The following is a 21,869-nucleotide window of genomic DNA, read 5'->3' on the forward strand; positions in this document are numbered from 1 at the left end:
TCAGTAGGTTTTCGGACAGACGCTTTGTGTTAATTTAGGGTTTAATCTAGTACCATTGAGGCTGGCAAAGCCAAATAAAGTCCCAAACTTGTCTGCTAAGTCACAGCTAACTTGCTAACAGCAAAAATATTTAAAGTCATCAAACGTTCAGTTCCACTCTGGTAACTCTTATATTTACAGTAGTGTGATTTTGGTTTTACTGTTGTACTGTTGAAGGTCTTTGGAGAGGCGAGTTCACTGTTAACCTCTGCACCCCTCCATGCATGTGTGTTTGGAGTTGCTTAGTTTCTGCTGCTTTTTAAATCACATATTGGGTGGGGTTAGCGATGAGACATCCTTCAGACTGGGTGTCCAAGGTCAGTGCATCTGCTCCTTAATGGCTACTATTAAATATTCCCCAACATGCCAAAACGTGGTACTTTGAGACACCCTTATTGTCCCTTTTCCTCCTCCCTAACCCCATCAATCCTGAGACTGCTCTGGCCTGTACAGCCTCCGGAAAAATGTGTCTGTTTATGAGGAACCGGCAGTCCAAAGTCACACACACACACACACGGGAGCATACACACAAAGTCAAAAAGTCCTGTGTAGTTGGGGGGTGTAGACAGGAAGCTAAAAAGGCTAAAGAGGCTGTAGAAGTCATTTGCATGACCTCCAAACACCCACAGATACACGATGTTACATTCCACGTGCTGCAGGATTGTAGCTGTGCTGTTGAACCTGTTTGTCTCGGGGTAATGTCACGTCGAGGGCGCTGTACCGCGTCCGGGGTCGTGTGTGAAGCTTGTGCGGTCAGTGCGCCAGTCGACGTACGTGACCGCATGCGAACAGAGGGCATACGCACACACTGCGCCAACCCAGCCATTTATTAGAAAAGGCTGTAAAGTGCAATGACGGGATTTCTTTCTGATTTATTTATTTATCCAGCACCTCGTTTATTTATCTTCCCCTAACGGAGAGAGGGGAGGCGTGGAAGTGCATTTTAATTTGGCGCAAAGCCAAACCACCTTCATCAGAAGGTTAATTCTGTCTGTCTCCTTGTGGAGTACCACTCCCTCTCTATCTCTCACTCTCTCTCCCTCTCACTATAGCATTATCTCGCCCTTTCTCAGTCTCTTTCTCCCCTCTCTTTCTCCGTGGTCAGTACGATATATCATGCCAGTCAGACTCAACAACAAGTCCGTAATGCAAGCGTGTACCTCTTTTGTACAGACAGCATACGCACAAGTATGTAGACACCTAATTGTGATCTTCTTAGGCATCTCGTTCCAAAACCATGAGCTTTACATGAGCTTTAATATGAAATTAACACCCCTGTCCTTTTCTTATTTTACTATAGCAGCTTATTATACTCTTCTGGAAAGGCTTCCGACTTTGAGGATAAAATGTTCACTTGCTGCGTAATATATCCCACCCACCAACAGGTGCCGTAATGAAGAGACAATCAGTGTTATTCACTTCACCTGTCAGTCAGTGGGCATAATGTTGCTGTTGAACTGTTTCAGTATAGCTCAATTAAAAAGATCACCAGTGAAGAAAACTGGATGTCCAACAAGCTCATGGTCAGTAAACACATAGTTTTTAAGCACACAGTGTTGCGTGTGTGGTGTAAAGTACCATTTTACCTGGTTTAAACAGCTTTTCCTCACAACCCTGAATCCCACAAGCTGTCTGTGGCCTGAAGCTGAGAGCTGATTGGTCTTTGCTTGCTGGGTGAAAGAAACGACCGTTGTGTCCTCACTATTAACCATGCAATGTCTACCAATCCTGGTATTAACGTATGTATTGGGAGTGGATGGAAAGCCTATACAGTTACATTTGCACATTTTAAAGATGCAGTTGGAAGATGTGTTGGTGGAAGCACATGCTAGCCATTACTCTTCCTGACTGTTGACATGTGACTCAAAAAACAGGTGTTTCATATTGGCAATTTGCAAATAAAAGTACTGGGATAAAAAAGACCATAAATTATATTCAAAAGCAATGTTGTTTTACTCCAAGGACGCCATCGTTGTTCCTTATTTCTAAAGGTTTTGTTAATAAAAAATAACATAATGATCCTAACATGACAGATGAGAATTTGGTCTCAGTGCAGTGTGTTCAGATTTAATCACTCCGACTGATTAAATTCAATCGAATTCACACAGTTTGTTCAAAGTTCACATAACACTGTGAAATCTAACAACTGTGGAGAATAACTGCGGTCAGCTCAGATAATTGCGGTCACTTGACTAGGTAATTATCGCGAGTGGTCTAGTGCCGGAGCCCACGGTCATTTTTAAGACCTGGCTTGTGTTTCTACCAGTTTGAGTTTTAAAAAATTACATAAGCAGATAAAGAATTTCACTGTTCATTGTCCAATTAAGCAGAATCAAATCTACAGATCTGGGCTGGATTGGTTAAATCCCATAATCACATGATATCAGGGTGGTTTGTAGCAGGGAGGAAAAGAGTGATCCAGCTATAAATACAGTGCCTTGCAAAAGTATTCAGCCCCCTTGAACTTTTCAACCTTTTGCCACATTTCAGGCTTCAAACATAACGATATGAAATTTTAATTTTTTGTGAAGAATCAACAACAAGTGGGACACAATCGTGAAGTAGAACGAAATTTATTGGATATTTTAAACTTTTTTTAGAAATAAAAAACTGAAAAGTGGGGCGTGCAATATTATTCAGCCCCCTTGCGTTAATACTTTGTAGCGCCTCCTTTTGCTGCGATTACAGCTGCAAGTCGCTTGGGGTATGTCTCTATCAGTTTTGCACATCGAGAGACAGAAATTTTTGCCCATTCTTCCTTGCAAAACAGCTCGAGCTCAGTGAGGTTGGATGGAGAGCGTTTGTGAACAGCAGTTTTCAGCTCTTTCCACAGATTCTCGATGGGATTCAGGTCTGGACTTTGACTTGGCCATTCTAACACCTGGATACGTTTATTTGTGAACCATTCCATTGTAGATTTTGCTTTATGTTTTGGATCATTGTCTTGTTGGAAGATAAATCTCCGTCCCAGTCTCAGGTCTTTTGCAGACTGCAACAGGTTTTCTTCCAGAATGGTCCTGTATTTGGCTCCATCCATCTTCCCATCAATTTTAACCATCTTCCCTGTCCCTGCTGAAGAAAAGCAGGCCCAAACCATGATGCTGCCACCACCATGTTTGACAGTGGGGATGGTGTGTTCAGGGTGATGAGCTGTGTTGCTTTTACGCCAAACATAACGTTTTGCATTGTGGCCAAAAAGTTCGATTTTGGTTTCATCTGACCAGAGCACCTTCTTCCACATGTTTGGTGTGTCTCCCAGGTGACTTTTTATAGATATCTTTGAGAAATGGCTTTCTTCTTGCCACTCTTCCATAAAGGCCAGATTTGTGCAGTGTACGACTGATTGTGTCCTATGGACAGAGTCTCCCACCTCAGCTGTAGATCTCTGCAGTTCATTCAGAGTGATCATGGGCCTCTTGGCTGCATCTCTGATCAGTCTTCTCCTTGTTTGAGCTGAAAGTTTAGAGGGACGGCCGGGTCTTGGTAGATTTGCAGTGGTCTGATACTCCTTCCATTTCAATATGATCGCTTGCACAGTGCTCCTTGAGATGTTTAAAGCTTGGGAAATCTTTTTGTATCCAAATCCGGCTTTAAACTTCTCCACAACAGTATCTCGGACCTGCCTGGTGTGTTCCTTGGTCTTCATGATGCTCTCTGCGCTTTAAACAGAACTCTGAGACTGTCACAGAGCAGGTGCATTTATACGGAGACTTGATTACACACAGGTGGATTCTATTTATCACCATCAGTCATTTAGGTCAACATTGGATCATTCAGAGATCCTCACTGAACTTCTGGAGTGAGTTTGCTGCACTGAAAGTAAAGGGGCTGAATAATATTGCACGCCCCACTTTTTAGTTTTTTATTTCTAAAAAAAGTTTAAAATATCCAATAAATTTTGTTCCACTTCACGATTGTGTCCCACTTGTTGTTGATTCTTCACAAAAAATTACAATTTCATATCGTTATGTTTGAAGCCTTAAATGTGGCAAAAGGTTGAAAAGTTCAAGGGGGCTGAATACTTTTGCAAGGCACTGTATATAACCTACATCCTGTGATTTGCCTGATTGTGTGTTGATAAAAGACTGGAGAATGTTTGTTTGTTTGTTTATTAGGATTTTAACGTCATGTTTTATTAGGTTACATTCATGACAGGAACAGTAGTTACTCATTACACAAGATTAATCAGTTCACAAGGTTATATCAAACACATGGACAATAGTGTTCACCTCACTTGCATGTTTTGGACTGTGGGAGGAAACCAGAGCTCCCGGAGTAAACCCACGCAGACACGGGGAGAACATACTTGAGAATGTTGTGTTTGTAAAAAATATATCTGGTTTAACTGTATACCTACAAACGAGTGCTATCAGGGTATGTGTTTCTAATAAAAAGGCCATTAAGTACAGTCATGTGAAAAAGTTAGGACACCCCATGAAAACTTTTGTCTTTTTGAACATATTTAAACATATGAACTACAGGTAGCTCTTGCCACAGTTGATGTCAGGGTACATGCATCTACCATCAGAAAGAGACTGCACAAGTTTGATTTTCATGGGAGGTGGGCAAGGAGGAAACACTTGTTGTCAAAAAAAAAACCATCAGGGCAAGACTAAAGTTTACCAGAGAACACTTAGACCAAGATCAGGACTTCTGGAACAATGTGCTTTGGACAGATAAATCCAAAGTTGAATTATTTGGACACAGTAACAGAAGACATGTTTGGCGTAAACCAAACACAGCATTTGAGCACAAGAACCTTATACCAACTGTGAAGCATGGAGGTGGAAATGTCATGGTTTGGGGCTGCTTTGCAGCAGCAGGGTCTGGCAAGTTCTCCATTATAGATTCCACAATGAATTCTTCACTGTATCAAAGGGTGCTTGAGGGAAATTCTGCATGGAGGAGTGGGAAAAACGTTCTCCCAGTCGATGTCAAAGACTGGTAGATGGTTATAGGAAACGTCTAATTGAGATTATTTCAGCCAAAGGGGGAGATACCAGCTATTAGGACATAGTGTGTCCTAACTTTTTCCTCACAATCAATTTCCATTTTTGTTCATTACATTTTACAACTTTTTAGCTCCATCTCTCAATACTGTTCAAATGAAGCTGAAATGTTCATATGTTTAAATATGTTCAAAAAGACAAAGGTTCTCATGGGGTGTCCTCATTTTTTTACATGACTGTACATAGTGTTTAAAAACCCAGATATACGGCCTCATCTGATACACTTATGTCAAACCGCCATGTCAGTGTCATGCGGTGACTCGGTGGGTAGCACTGTCGCCTCACAGCAAGAAGGTCCTGGGTTTGATTCCCAGGTGGAGCGGTCTGGGTCCTTTCTGTGTGGAGTTTGCTTCCCGTGTTTGTATGGGTTAGCTCTGGTTTCCTCTCACAATCCAAAAACATTTAAGTGAAGTGAATTAGAGATACAAAATTGTCCATGTGTTTGACATTAAAAACTTGAACTGAATAACTCAAATCTGGGTATAGGGGGTCCCTTTCCATTGATAGACGGTGTTGGAAGGGATGCACAATGCAGCTTATGAAACAGCCAATAAATGAACCCATGATGTAGATGAGGCTTGCAGTGACCCACATTATGTCCATGATCTTTTACGCGACCCAGGCAACACAAACAATGCATCTTACTCTCTCTGCTCTGTTTTTCTCTGTACCATCTGGTCCCACTGTGGTTTACAAGATGTAACATAAAGCCTCCACAAGGAGGCATTTGAGTACAAGGGGTTTTTTTTGTTTTGTTTTTTCACTGTGACCCGTTTTGTTGGCTCGCGACCCACCTAGGGGTCACGACCCAGGGTTTGAAAAATGAGTAAGTGTATTTATTTATACAGGTAGTTGTTTGGTGTGGATTAAACAGTACAACTTGTTTGTTGTCCATTGTACTATGGTCAGACTCTGAAAATAATGTGACATTAAAAGGGTAAATTTGGTATCCTTTGTTGCCCTTTATCCAACATTTTGGCAGCCTGATGTGGACACTGTGCTGATAAACACACAACCAGTGAAGTGATGCCCTGTTTGATACCAGTTATACATACAAGTTCAGCTGCACTTACAACGTTTACCTGTAAAATAACTCATTACATACTTAACAAGCCATTTGTTATATATATTTTTCTTTGTATTGCTTGATTTGGTCACTTCTTTAACTTTGTAGTTCAGACACCTTAGAAGTAATTATACAGAAAGGAAACATTTGAATGAAAGATAAATCTGGACCAGCACTGCCGTCGACCCACTGATCCATAACTGCATTAAATTATATGTTATTTCATTGCCTAGCAGCAAGTAATCTATAGGACAGCGTTTCTGGTGAGAGAAAATGTTTATAATATATAATAAGAACTGATTTGTATGGTAGCACTGTCGCCTCACAGCAAGAAGATCCTGGGTTCGATCCCCAGGCGGGGCGGTCCGGGTCCTTTCTGTGTGGAGTTTGCATGTTCTCCCCGTGTCTGCGTGGGTTCCCTCCTGGAGCTCCGGTTTCCTCCCACTGTCCAAAAATATGCAGTCAGGTCAATTGGAGACACTGAATTGCCCTATAGGTGAACGAGTGAGTGTATGTGTATGTGTGTCTGCCCTGCGATGGACTGGTGCCCCATCCAGGGTGTTACTCTGTGCCTTGCGCCCATTGAAAAGCTGGGATAGGCTCCAGCACACACACACACACACACCCCTCCCCGCCACCCTAATTGTATAAGCGGTTAAGACAGTAAGTGAGTGTGTGAGTGAGTGATTTGTATGGGTAAACGTCAACTTACTGGAGATATCTTTGAGTTTTTTAGACTTGTAAAGCCAGTCATTGGCTTTTTTCTTCCAAACTGAGAGGACAGAGAAAAGCAGTAAAACCTCATTTCAAGCTAGAGGTGTTTAATCCATGGCACAAGTAAACAGTGTCTCAAACAAACAACCTTAATCTGGGAATTCAATTAAAAGTTTTAGAATTAGGCTTACCATTTAATTCCGTTCTCTCAGAAGTCTTTCAAAGTATTTCTGCACGATTTGACTTTAATTCAATACCAGTTTATTTTCATTAATCGGTTTTATCCTGAGGGCGGCACGGCGGCTCAGTGGGTAGCACTGTCGCCTCACTGCAAGAAGGTCCTGGGTTCGTTCCCCAGGTTGGGCGGTCCGGGTCCTCTCTGTGCGAAGTTTGCATGTCCTTCCTGTGTCTGCGTGGGTTTCCTCCGGGAGCTCCGGTTTCCTCCCACAGTCCAAAAACATGCAGTCAAGTTCATTGGAGACATTGAATTGCCCTGTAGGTGAATGGGGGTGTGTATATATGTGTGTGTATGTGTATCTACCCCGTGATGGACTGGCGCCTCGTCCAGGGTGTTACTATGTGCCTTGCGCCCATTGAAAAGCTGGGATAGGCTCCAGCACCCTCCGTGACCCTAATTGGATAGGCGGTTAAGACAGTGAGTGAGTGAGTGATTTTATCCTTTGCAGGGTTTTGGGCACCAACTTAGCCAATCATGTCTGTCTAGATTTACAGACGGCTGACAGCACCACCGAAATTAAAACCTGTATCCCAACGGCCACTGTCCACTCAAGCGTCCAGTTGCCAGTTCCTTTAGCACATGTTTACCCCGACTGTTAGTGAACAGTTTAGAGTTTTGTTGTGAGTGATGTTTCTTTGTGTTGTGTTTCTCTGGATGTAATGTGACTCTGGAGTGTCTGTTGAGCTGTTGATGTGTTGGCGGTTTACCGAAGACTCTGTGTGTTTCTCTGCAGATACAGATAAGCCGCTGTGCGAGACGGGTAATGGCCTGGCACAGTGGAGACTCAACGAACAGCTCTATCCCTGCCCGGTGTGTGGCAAAGTGTTCGGCCGCCAGCAGACTCTCTCCAGACACCTCTCGTTACACACAGGTGAGAGAACTTCCAAAACTACCTAAAGTAAAAAAAGTAAAATAAAATAAAAAAATTTAACATTTGTGAACACAAATCTGTTCATACACAGATATACACTATATGGACAAAAGTATTGGGACACCCCTTCTTATTTTTAAATGTATGTGTTTATTACATAACAGCTGCTACCAGGTGTAAAATCAATTACTCACTCACTCACGTCTCACTTTCTTAAGCGCTTATCCAATCAGGGTCGCGGGGGGATGCTGGAGCCTATCCCAGCTTTTCAATGGGCGCAAGGCACACAGTAACACCCTGGACGGGGCGCCAGTCCAACGCAGGGCAGACACACATACACACACACATACACACACCCATTTACCTATAGGGCAATCCAGTGACTCCAATTAACTTGACTGCATGTTTTTGGACTGTGGGAGGAAACCGGAGCTCCCGGAGGAAAACCCACACAGACACGGGGAGAACATTCAAACTCTGCACACAAAGGACCCGGACCGCCCCACCTGGGGATCGAACCCAGGACCCTATTGCTGTGATACCCACTTAGCCACCATGAAATTATATGCTTCTGACTTTGCAGCAACAGTTTAGGAAAGGCCCTTTCCTGTTCATGACTGTGCCCATGTTTACAAAGTAAGGTCTATAAAGACATGAAGAAAAGCTTGATGTAAAGAAACTCCAGTGTCCTGCACAGAGCCCTGACCTCAGCTTCACTAAACCACTCTGGAATAATCTAGAACATCAACTGAAGCTTTCTTGACCAACATCAGTGCCCAGCCATTATTTTGACTGAATGAGCACAAATTCTTCAAAGGTTTACGGCTGCAGAGATCACACAGAGGTCACTCTATGTTAATACTATTAATGTGTCCAACAATCTCATGGTCAGGTGTGTAAATACTTTTGGCCGTACAAAATGCCACAGACCACCGGGAACCAAACATCATACCTTGGCCAAAGTCACTAAGATCCCATTTTTCATCATTTTAATGTCTTGTGTGACCATTAACTAAGGATTTAATTTTAAGTCCTTAAATTCTCTATGCTGTTCTGCTGCCACATGATTGGCTGACTGGATACGTACATAAACGCCCAAGTGTGCCTAATAAAGTGGCCGTTGAGTGTATGTCTGTTCTTGCATTTGTCGTGTTATATGTGTGTCTTTTCTTAGATGAGAGAAAGTATAAGTGTCATCTGTGCCCATATGCAGCAAAGTGCCGTGCCAACCTGAACCAGCACCTCACCATCCACTCCGTCAAACTAGTGAGCACAGACGCGGAGCACATAGTGAACTCGGTTACCACTGACAGGGGAGAACGCAAGAACTGCCCCTACTACTACAGGTAACCAGCTTTATTCTTCACATGATGTAAAGTAATATAATAACCAGGCCAATAAGAAGCAGTCGACCTAAATACACCTCTATTTTTATTGTCTTTATTTTAAAGACAAGAGCCTTTCTTTCCAATTGACTTGGAGAGTTGAGACAATGGGTGTGTTCGAAAAGCTAGTGAGCTCTCTACATAGACGCATTTTACGTCATCCTACACGTGCTCCCGAGAAGGAGGCTGTTCGAAATCCTAGATGCCTTAATAAGCTGTCTAGTTAGGCATCTTAAAATTTCAATGTCATTTTGACTCAAGAACGAGTGAGCATCGTAAGCGTCCATAGTGATCAAGGCAATCCCAGCATTCAGTGCGGCAGCTCTTCTCTCACAGAAAAATAAAGAAAACATGGATGACGGTGCAGGGAAACGAATGGAGTTATTTTCAAACATACTTAAATTTTTATTGATTTTTAACTTGTATAAACTTGCACAAGTGTGAATTATTTGCAAGTTCGGGCTTGTCAGTGAATGTAACTGTTTTCGGTGCACGAAGGGAGATGTTAGTTGACATGCTAGCACGCTGTGCCTCCCCATCCTATTGGTTTGAATGACAAGATGCTAAATGCGAAACCCGATGGAATCGCTGTCTAAGTAGCGCGTTCGAATAACCTGACTTATAAGTCATTGACTTATTAGAATCCTCTCTACTGAGGCAGCTGCCTATGTAGGCAGTAAGACAGCAAGGCAGCTCCCTCGGTTTTCGAACACACCCGTAATAATAAAAGACTTTCAGTTTATCAGTGTTTTAGTCCCATTATTTGATAAATTGTTGAGTTTATTTTAAACAACCTTAAAATGACCTTGATACTTAAAAGGGGCGCTCGGGTGGTGCAGCAGTAAGGCATGCTAGCCCATCAGTGCTGACATCTTGAGTTCTGCTAACGGCCGTTCGGATTCCTCATACCTGCTGCAGTTACGACTTCTGTTGGCTGGTCTATGGTGCCTGCACATAGACGAAGGATAGTGGAGATCAGTGCGATTCAAATCCCCATATGAATTTCACTCATGCAGGTGAAAGAAAGCGATTTGCAGGCAGGGAGCCTATACGCACAATGATAATGGAGATAATAGAGATAATGGGATAATGGAGAAAGGTGCGTGACTCTCCATGCACAATACGGATCTCTATATAAACTTGCCTTGTGAAGGAGAAAAGATGTAGTCGGCTACTGCACACGTCGGAGCGAGCGTGTGTTAGATACAGCTCTACTTCATCAGGACTAGAGGTCAGCAGCAGTAGAGGATCATTGATCAGGTCATTGGATTCAACTAGATTAAGTCTCAAATCTCAGTGGTGCTGACGGATTGCTGGGCATCTGCAGACATGATTGGCTGCTACAGTTATGAATTCTGTTGGCTGGTCTATGGTGCCTGCACATAGATGGGGGATAGTGGAGATCAGTGTGTGACTCTCTGTGCACGATACAGATCCCCATATGAACTCGCCTCATGCAGGTGTATGAAAGTGATTGGCAGGCAGGGCGCCCATATGTACAATGATTGGCTCGTTCATCAGGTTAAATGATGCTGGCTGATCGGTGGCACCCGCACAAAGACGGGGAATAATGGATTGGCTACGTCTGAGGGGTATTCCTATGTCTGACATGAATTGGCACACTGTCCAGGTGTGTTCCTGCCTTGTGTCCTCAATAGATATCAATATAGATATCCTTTATTTGAAATATATACATATACAGATGTACAGTACAGTGAAATTCTTTTTCACATATCCCAGCTTGTTTGGAAGCTGGGGTCAGAGCGCAGGGTCAGCCATTGTACGGCGCCCCTGGAGCAGACAGGGTTAAGGGGCTTGCTCAAGGACCCAACAGTGGCTGCATAGCAGATCCTGGATTTGAACCGCCAGTCTTCTGGTTGATAGCCCAAAGCTCTACCCACTAGGCTACCACTGTCCCACTGTGTTTCTTGTTGGTTGATAAAAATGAAACAATGCATAACTGTATTTGAAAATGTATAGACATTGTTTTAGATTAATGTTGTTTAAAAGGGTAAAAGATGCTGCTTAAGTGAATATATTTATTTCTAATCTCAGTCTTGGGTTGATTATTTAGAGTTTTGTTCCTGAGTTCCTTTTTTAATAAGTTCCAAACCATTTTAACAACACTCATGTTGGTGTGTGTGGTTTAACTACACGTTCTTACTGAAATCTATGCCATCAATTTGTTATTGGAGGATGCCAACAATGTAACTGTGTGTGTGTGTAGCTGTGGAGTGTGTGGATTCCAGACAGAGCTGAACGCGAAGTTCGTGAGCCACATGTCTGTGCATGTGGATAAGGAGCAGTGGATGTTCTCTCTGTGCTGTAACTCGTGTGAATACGTGGGAGTGGACGAGGCTGAGATGAAGACTCACATCAACGCTGAACACACAGGTCAGATTTTCCTGCACGCCACAAGATCACCACACTCACACTTGTTTTCCTGTTCTCTAACCACTTCATCCTGGTCTGGGTCACTGTGGGTCTGGAATCACTGTGTATAAGGTAGAAATTCACACTGGACATTCACATTTCATGTAATGACCAAAGCTCTGCTATGGATTGGTGTTCATCTGAGCTATTCCTGCCTGGTGCCCAGTGCTTTATGGTGAAACCGGACCCACTGCAACCCTGACCTGGATGAAGCGGTTAAGGAAAATGAAAAAAAGAAGAAATCGAGTTTTTAATAAACACTATGACCTTGCTATTGTAATTACACGTGAACTAAAGGCTTCACTGGGGTAACACGCTGGCATAGCAATATAGGTTCTTGAATTTAGTGTTTGATACTAGCCTTTGGTCACTCTCTGTGACAGAGATGGGGAGTCGCACGTAAGTCGCACACACAGCGACTTCAGACTCGGACTCGACTCATCGCAAAAAAAGACTCATAAACAACAATAGTCCCTAGCGTCAGCATGTGTTAACATTTGTTACGTGTTACAATTATATATACATATATACCCGCAACGCACGCAATCAGTAAATGTTACAGCCAGCTTCAGGCGTAGTGATGAAGCGTCGCTCCTTACTCCCTACACAGTTTGAAGTTCACTTCATTTGAACATTTTCGTTACCTTTGGATTGGAATTTCACTCTAAAATGGTGCAATACCCTACGTAGTGCACTTCACAGGAACAACTGGTGTGACTGGAACGCTCCTACAGAATTGGTGCTAATGGTTAAAGGACCGCTTTCTTAACCAATCAGACCTTCTGAATTTAATTTTTAGTAAGAAATGCTGTTATTTGCATTCATTCAGTTTGGGTCACACAGATGATGTGTCAATGAAACGCTTGATTGGCTTTCTAACGAGTTTGTGTTTTACTTCACATCCGGGAAAAACTTGGATGTTTTTAATTATAAGCACATTCACAAAGTAACAGATTATATTCCTAATGGGACACACGGTTATACATTTAATAGCATCTGGAAGAACAAAAGCTAAGGTAAGCAATGGTTATGATTTTTTTTGCTGTGTTTTGGATTTTGGCCGCTGTGCCGTGATTTATCACGTGCTTTTGTTTTGCAATGAAAACAAAACGTATCAGTTTAAGTTTTTAACTGGAACCTTCTTGTTACGGAAATTACATTCATTTGCACAATGACTAGGAAAGTAAAGACACTAAGTAAAACTGCAAAATACAGTTTCTAATCTGTTGTTTTTATCTGAACTTAAATATGATTTGTTTATTTCTACGCTACATTTCCAATATATGTTTTGTGTCAATTATATTGACTCGTGACTTGACTCAGACTCTAGTCTAAAGACTCATGACTTGACTCGGACTCGTATTTTGTGACTTGTGAACATCTCTGCTCTGTGGGGAGATTTGCATGTTCTCCCCATGTCTTTTCAGAAAACCAGCAGGATGTAAACAGGCTGCTTTAAACTGATCGAGTCAGTCAGCGAGCCATAGAATGTGTGAGTGTGTGTGTGTGTGTGTGTTGCCCTGCGATGGATTGACACCCTGTCCAGGTTCCCATGCACCCAGTGTTTCCATAAATAAATAATTGAACAGCAACTTAATTATTTGTAAGGGTTCTAATGTCCATCATGTTGTGTGTATGTACATAAAGGCCCATGAGCAAAAAAAAGACCCTATAATATTATAACTTTATTTTTTAATCTGGACTAAACTTTTATTCAAACAACAGGGCAGCGGTAGCTCAGCAGTTGAGGTACTGGATAAGTAATCAGAAAGATGCTGGTTCAAGCCCCTCCACCACCAAGCTGCCACTGTTGAGCGTCCACCAAATGCTACAAATGTAAATGTACGCCAATCATAAGCATAAAATAAATAAATTACAGCTGTCACACGATTACAATTTTTAATTGAGATTAATCGTGATTAAAGAACCAAATTCATCGCGGTTAATTGACTGCAAAAATAACTAAACAAGATTTGAACAGTTTGAAAATGTTTATTTAAAAAAAATAAAATTATAATAAAATTATTCAGTCTAAATTATATTTACAAAGCCTGTTAACAGCTACCCATCTTTCAGCCAGTTATTTAAAATGACAAGTCTGTTCACATTATCTGGCAAAAGTGAGAATCTTTTCCTGTTGGTAACCCTGACACTGGAAACAGGCGTTCAGGGTACTACAATCAACCATTTCTAGATGCAACACGTATAACATCATGTAGACCCACATCGTTAACTATGTTAAAGCGTCTACAGTCCATTGCGATCCATTTAACACCAGTGTTTGTAATGATCCCACGACGTGTACAGTTCATGGACTTTCCATCCAAATTCCTCTGAAATAAAGTTAGACTGAGTCTGAGCTCATTTAGCCTGTAACGCGTATCCATGCACGCAGACGCCCAACGAGACAAATGCGTGCTCTGACCAAAGATGATATTAAAGCATCTATTAATAACTGTAATTTTGTCTAGTGATGATTTCTCATGTTTTTTGAAAACAAAAATTATTTAAAACCTTATATTTCGCCAATATGTAGCAGCAGCAGCAGCTCAAGTGATTTCTAACTCACGACCGCAAACTGGAAAAAGACCGGTGTTATCGTTATACAGTATAAACACAATGTTGCTGTGTTAAAACAGCACAAATTACTACAGTGATTTATGTTTAAAGTGGTACAAACATAGCCCAATAAAAATCTTTGATTAAAAATTTTAATCTCAATAAATTTTTTAAACGTGATTAAACTTTTAATGTGTTAATCACTTTAATTAACACAATTAATGACAGCCCTAAAATAAACACAATAAGTTGTGCAGCCCCTGCTTTACAAAAATAAAGGTTGCCAGCATGTCTTCTTTACATCCACTTGCTGGTCAATAAGCATAAAAATCATTATTTTTGTCATTATGTATGTTTTTTGTGGATACAATCTGTAATTAACCAAGATATTCTGGGTTACAGCTGGCATTTTTAATTCATTGGCAAACAACAGATTTAAGAGAACAGCGGGTAAACAGAGCTTTGTTATCCTCCCATAGATTCAAACATTTAACCTTCTATAGATTCTCAGTCCAAATCTGAAGGTCGATATCAGTGTTTTTGACAATAAGAGCTTGATAGTTTCATCGCCAAGGTGCACCAGCCTGCTGTTACCACACTTTCTGTCTGAGGGTGGGCCAGAAACAGCTGTGTGTGTGTGTGTGTGTGTGTGTGTGTGTATTTATCTAGACCTGGCGTTATCAGACACAGAAGGTTGAGAAATCAATAGCCAGTACAGTCCCTGTGCACTCACCCAGGCCAGGACTCCCACTCATTCTCACCCACCGCTGGCATTTACAGCGTGCCAGAGCGGCGTGTCCACTGGGCAGAATGACAGAGAAAGGCCAGCCCTGCGTGTCAGGTGTAATTTAGATCTGTGCCAGGGACACTACCGGCCACTGAATAGCTCACCTCTAATCAGTCTGTCCCCACAGCGCCAGATTCAGGAGTGTGAGTGTGTTGAGAGAGGAACTGAAATTTTAACTGCATGAAGTTCAGACTGGAAACAATAGGTCTGTCTGGACAGCTGCCTAAATAGAGAGGATTCTAATAAGACATCAACTCATGAGGCAGATTATTTAGACGCACTACTTACACAGCGATTACTGCGATTATGTCACTGCAGTTTTAGCTCACTAAGCTAACACAGTTAGCCTCAGGCCATTCATTTTCCTTTACATTTTCGGCATTTAGCAGACACTTTTATCCAAAGCGACTAACAGTACTGTGACAGTATACTGTCTAAGAATTTGAGTGTTAAGAGGCCTGCTCAAGTGCCCAACAGTGGCAACCTGGCAGTGGTGGGGCTTGAACCTGCGACTTTTTGATTTTTGATTACTAGTCCAGTACCTTAACCGCTAGGCTACAACTGCCCTAACTAAATTCAAACCAATGAACTGAGGCGGCCCACTAACCGTCTTTCAAAAATTATGAGCCCGAATTTGTAAATGAATTACACTTGTGCACCTTCATACAAATTAAAGGTGCCGTATTTGTAATTTTTTGTGAAAAAAGTTGTGTCGCACTGAATGCTGGCATTGCCTTCACCGCTAAGGAAGCATCGGATGCTCTGTTGTTATTCAGTCAGATTATTGCTCAGAATAAGGCACCTTAGCAAGCAGCATTTTAAGGTATCTAAGAATTTAGACATGCCTTATTCTCGGGAGCGTGTGTAGGATGACGTAAAATGCGTCTATGTAGAGAGATCACTAGGTTTTCAGACAAACTCATTTTTCTGTGGACCGCAAAACCGATGCTGCTCCTGCCGGATGTGACGGGTCTGGAGTAATTGCACCAAGAATGACAAGAAATCACTACAGACTTTATTGAAGACTAGAGCGAAGAACAACTCTATTATTATTTATCTATTTATTACCAGTTATAACTTTTAGATCATTTAATTCTGTTTGTATGCTCTTTGTAAATCGTGTATTTATTTAAAGTATCCTCCAGGCCACCCAAGAAGGATGGGCCCTGCTGAGTCTGGTTCCTCTTAAGGTTTCTTCCTGTAATTTTCAAGGAGTTTTTCCTTGCCACAGTCGCCCTCGGCTTGCTCAACAGGGGTTTTTGTATCTGTTGGTCCTGGATTTTGTAAAGTTGCTTTGAGACAATGTCTATTGTAAAAAGTGCTATATAAATAAAGTTGACTTGACTTGACTTGACTTGTCAAAAATCAGGCAAATATATTAATTTTGTACTCTTTACTATTAGTTTTTTGTAAAAAATATAATGGCAGATAATTTTGCGTCATTCTGGAATTGGGAGTCCCAACGGTCTACTGTGCTAGCCTACCTCTGCTGAAATCTTGAGTTTAAATCTCAGTGTGCTATCATACCGGCCGGGCATGAGGGGGTTAGGGAGGTTGAATGGGTTCCTCATTGCTGCTGGAACTGCAGCCTCTTCTGGCTGGTTGAGGAGCCTGCACAAGAGAGGGTGGATTCGTGACTCATACCGTATGTCATACCGGGTGGCTCTGTGGGTAGCACCGTTGCCTCACAGCAAGAAGATCCTGGGTTCACTTTCCAGGTGGAGCAGCCCGGGTCCTTTCTGTGTGGAGTTTGCATGTTCTCCCTGTGTCTGTGTGGGTTGTGTTTGACATTGAAGACTTGAACTGATGAATCTTATGTAACCAGTAACTAACTGTCCTGTCAATAATGTAACCAAAGACGTTAAAATCCTAATAAATGGAATCTCCCAGGAACTTCATAATAATGGCCATAGTTTTAAAGTGGAACTTTTTAACAAGCCCATGGCCAGGTGTCCACATACTTTTGGCCATTTGCTCTACGTGTGTTTGAATGGGACTGACGGCTGGTGTTCATTTCAGAAATCAGAGCTGTTCTCTCTCTCCTGCGAGCTTTCTGTCCATTTGGGATGCTAATCCATCTTCGCCGTCCAGAGCATCGGCTTCGCGTATCGTAATAGAGGCCGCTGACTTCACTCGCACTCGATTATAGCCAATTTCTTCAAATCACATCATCCAATATGCCTAGGATTAAACGTGTTCACCCAGTCTGCTCTGCTCAGCCCGGTCTGGATGGAAAGTCTGGCCCGGTGCACACAGACCGAGCTGGTGAGCTAGCATCGGCCATTTCATTAGCTGAAGGAGCCCTGGGGGAGAGTCGTGCCCTGCGATGCTCCCTCCATCTTAGCTCTAGCAGGCGTGACCCGATCGCCCCCGCCCTCCGGCTCCCGCAGACGGATTAGATCAATACGGAGCAGCCTTGATAATTCAGCCTGCTTGCATACAGACGACAGGCTAATGCTGCGGGAGATCAGGATCCACGACCTTATAATGCGCAAGCAAGCGCCGCACCGTTGGTGTGAAATACAGACCAGCTTTTTCTCTCAAACACGCTTTTATTTCTTCATTCTTCAAACGAGGCTCTTCAAACGAGGCGCATACGGTAGTGTTTGCATAGCTCGGGGTCATCCATCAATATAGCAGGCTCTTCATTCATCCAGATAAAGATGGAATGAATAGCAGTGAATTGTCTCAGCGCTGGTGACTACCGAGTACAAATGAGATTGCATTTTTGCTATGTTATTTATGCATTTTCCCCAATTTTAGCATAGCTAATTAGTCTTCCACTGCTGGGGACCTTGATTGCATCCAAGGAGGCTATATTCATCTGTCACACGCTCCCTATGATGCATGTGCAGTCCACTGACCCCTTCTTATTCACCTATACTTTAATAACCCTAGATTTGTGCGTGACACCAGTCCTGCGCATGGAGAGTCATGCACTGATGTACAGGAAGTCCTCTACTTCTGTACAGGCGCCTCAGCAACTAACCAGAGTCCTTACACAGCATCGAAGACCCCACCCCCTTTCTAGTCCTGTCTTTTCGTACCCAGCAGATTAGTGGCCTATTTTGTCTGCCAATTGTGCCTGCTAGGGGGCGCCCAGCTGGCCGATAGCAGAGCTGAGATTAAACTCAGATAGTTCAGAATCCCAGCGCTGGTGTTCTAGCAGCAATCATTTGTTAAAACAGGGCCATGACGTTCAGGTGGAGGATGTGCTATCAGTCTAATACGCTAACCCACCAACAATATTGTAAAAGTTGATGTAGCAGACCATATTATTACTATATCACAGGTCCTTGTTTTGTGCTCCCTTTAGGTCAACAGATAGGGGTGAGTTTGTGTGGCGTAGTGGTAGAAGCCTGTGTTCTAAAGGGTTTGAATCCTGGGCTGGGCTTACAAATACAGAAGGTGTCACTAAGGTCCGGGGTTTGAATCTCAGTGATACTGTCGGCCAGTCAGGGGGTTTACACAGACATAATTGGCTATGTCTGAGAGGGCGCTGGCCGAAGCCCGACAATAAATTCCCATCCTGTCCAGAATATTCCTGCCTTGCATCCAGTGTTTCTGGGTGAACCAGACCCACCGTGACCATGACCAGGATAAAGAAATGGTTGCAATAGTCATACTTTTCTGAGGAGTGTGGCCTAACAGTCTAGCCACTGGTAGGTGCACTTGTGCCATGGGGCGTAAAAACTGTGATCTGCTGTATTGACCCCTAAATATTGGAGTGACCGATAGGGAAAATAGAACTGTGGATAAGCAGCTAAGGTATTGGATGATTGACTGGAAGGTCGCATGTTGAAGCCCCACTACTACCAAGCTGCCACTGTTGGACCCCTGAGGGCTTTTAACCCTCAGTTGCTCTGATTGTATTTGGGTCACAATTATAAGTTGCTTTGAATTAAAGTGTCTGTGGAAAGACTTAAATGTAAATTAAAATTCCATGATGTACAGTTTTCATTGGGAACCGATCACAGAGCACCTCATTTTACTTCAGTGGTCAAGCTAACACGCTCACCTGTGCAGCTGGGATTGTAACTGGGATTCATGGTTTGTGATGAGTGACGTTCGGTGTCTGTGATTTCTCCGGGCAGGTCTGAATTCGAGAAGTCCCTTAAGCGAGAGTAAGAGCACCTCATCATCTCTTTCTGCTCTCAGCGACTCCCTGAATAGCTCGGAGGGTGGAGACGTCACCCAGGGTGGCGAGGAACTCAAAATTCTGCTGGCCCCACCCTCATCCGCAAGCAGCCAATCGAGTTCAGCGTCAGGAACAGAGGAGAAATCAGAAAAAGGTAAGTTGACATTCAGTGTTGTGATGGTGGGGGGTATTTTAAATACTTCCTCATGTACTGAGATTTGTTTTCTGTTTGGTTAATGTGAAGGTTCTAGTTGGTGTGGGTTCAAAGGGAACCCCCTTGTTTTTTTTGGGTTTTTATATCACAGTATACATTATAAGGCCAAAAGTACCTGTCACCTGACTGGGAGCGTGAACATCCCATTTAAAAAACTATTATATTAAGATAGAGTGACCTCTATGTGATCTTTTCAGTGATAAAAACATACACTCTTCTGAGAAAGCTTCTCACAAGACTTTGAAGTATGTCTGTGAGAATTTGGGGAATGGGCTATGGCCAAATAGCCTGGCTACTGGGAGATGCACTTGTTCTGAAGCCCAGATAAACATAAGAAGGGTTGTGTTAGGTAGGGCATCCGGCAGAAAAACTGCACCAAATTGAGTACGCTGACCCAAATACTGTGGCGACCCCTAAATATGAGAGTAACCAATAGAAAAAAGGACTGTGGATAAGCTGTTAAAGTACTGGATGATTGACTGGAAGGTTTCAAGTCCAAGTCCAAGCCCCACCTCTGCCAAGTTGTAAGCCACCCTGAGTTTCTCACATTGTATTTGTGCTGTTGATAAAAGCATCCATGGAATGTCTTAAATTTCTGACACTTATGACACTTATCAGTACCTACTGCTGAAAAGCATCCCTCTGAGATAATGTTACTACCTCCATACTTTACTGTCAGGACGGGGTTACCTGACTGATGTGCTTTGATAGATTTACACCACACAAGACTCGCTAACAAAAAACACTGTGTGGTCTAATTGGATTTAAGTGTAACTCTAGGTGTACCCTGATAAACCCCAGGCTTAAGCATGGTGGGCTAGCGTAATAGACCGTTGCAGTCTAAATCAGGTCATTCACCATCTACCATACATAGTATTATTAAAAGATTCAGCGAATGGGGAAATAGGGTTCGTACAATTTATGTAAATAGATATTTTTAAACTTTCAATTGTTAAAAGGATTTAGCTTTTTTTAATTTAACATATGTAAGGGCGTATTCACATGAGCAGCTGCAAAACCACTTTTGTTTCCTATGGTGTGTGGCAGTTCTGCTTAGCTTGCCTGCCGCTGCGCTTCCCTAAGTGCTGCACAGTGCACACTTTTGATTAAATTTTCCAATTATTTACCTGATTGAGCTTTGACCTTTTCAAAGCGCCTCCAATGAGACGAACTGTTTGATATGATGCAGTTAAAGCAACTCAGGCCATACGAACAACAGTTAACGTGAACAAAACTTAAAGTGACTTATTGTATTAAAACAGTGACTGAGAAATTTCATTATTGGAGAGAACTTGTGAGCAGTAATAATTAAGAGGAGTTTAGTGTTCTTATGTTGTTCTTTTGGTACATAAAACCACATTAAGCTTTTTTAACAATAAACATTTTAGACTCTCTGAAAAGCTGATTCTCACAATTTCTCAGAACCTTGAGCTGTAACACAAGTTTAAAAGTGAAACAGTGTGGAAAATACTGATAAACACAGATACATGTGGATGCTTTAGAGTGACTTTGTTGGTTATTCCACACAAATGTAGATTTGTCTTATATTCACTCTTTGATGACGTTGTATTGCAATGCTCAAGCCGAGGGCTAAACAAAGCGGCAGTTGGCGTCGAGGCTAACAGTAAGCGTAGTGCAAAACGCTTCTCACGTGAATGCGCCCTTAATCTAAAAATAAGGAGTGTGGCTTTAAAACAGTGTTGCTTTGTTTTTGTGCATTTGTACCATCTGTTGTCTGCACACTTTTGCTTTGCTGTAGATTCAAATATCTGCCAAGTGCGTACTATCTGCATAAACCTATTTATGTATGTCCCCTCTCTCCAAAGGCTTTGAATGTGTGTTCTGCAACTTTGTGTGTAAGACGCGGGCGATGTACGAGCGGCACCTGCAGATCCACCTGATCACCCGCATGTTCGAGTGCGACGTCTGCCACAAGTTCATGAAGACGCCCGAGCAGCTGCTTGAACACAAGAAGTGCCACACGGTCCCTGCCGGAGGGCTCAAGTAAGGAAAGCAAGTACAGCACGAGCTTCCTTTACCACCTCACAAACCCCACCTTTCTCCTATCTGCCCCACCCCTCTGCCCTCCCACCACACCACACACCCCTATCAGCCACCACACCATCCTGCAATGCTGCTTTCGGATCAGACCTGTCCACATACAGTTCCACACACCAGTAAAAGAGGTGTGCCCTCTCTACCTGTCAGTCCTAGTAAAAGAGTTGTGCCGTCTGAACCTGTCAGTCCCAGTAAAAGAGGTGTGCCCTCTCTACCTGTCAGTCCTAGTAAAAGAGGTGTGCCCTCTCTACCTGTCAGTCCTAGTAAAAGAGGTGTGCCCTCTCTACCTGTCAGTCCTAGTAAAAGAGGTGTGCCGTCTGAACCTGTCAGTCCCTGTAAAAAAGGTGTGCCCTCTCTA

At 42.7% G+C, this 21,869-nt stretch overlaps 1 protein-coding gene across 2 annotated transcripts in view; it reads left to right on the plus strand.

Annotated features, from left to right (window-relative positions):
- Positions 1-21,869, plus strand: part of znf827 (zinc finger protein 827) — a 171,765-nt gene that overhangs the window by 142,229 nt on the left and 7,667 nt on the right. For both annotated transcript variants that reach the window (XM_062995273.1, XM_062995272.1), the window contains exons 9-13: positions 7,800-7,937; positions 9,112-9,283; positions 11,550-11,716; positions 19,196-19,393; positions 21,280-21,457. In XM_062995273.1, the coding sequence (XP_062851343.1) occupies positions 7,800-7,937; positions 9,112-9,283; positions 11,550-11,716; positions 19,196-19,393; positions 21,280-21,457 (853 nt within the window). The remainder of the gene's footprint in view (positions 1-7,799; positions 7,938-9,111; positions 9,284-11,549; positions 11,717-19,195; positions 19,394-21,279; positions 21,458-21,869) is intronic.

Source organism: Trichomycterus rosablanca, chromosome 5 (assembly GCF_030014385.1).
Source record: "Trichomycterus rosablanca isolate fTriRos1 chromosome 5, fTriRos1.hap1, whole genome shotgun sequence".
Lineage (NCBI taxonomy): Eukaryota > Metazoa > Chordata > Actinopteri > Siluriformes > Trichomycteridae > Trichomycterus > Trichomycterus rosablanca.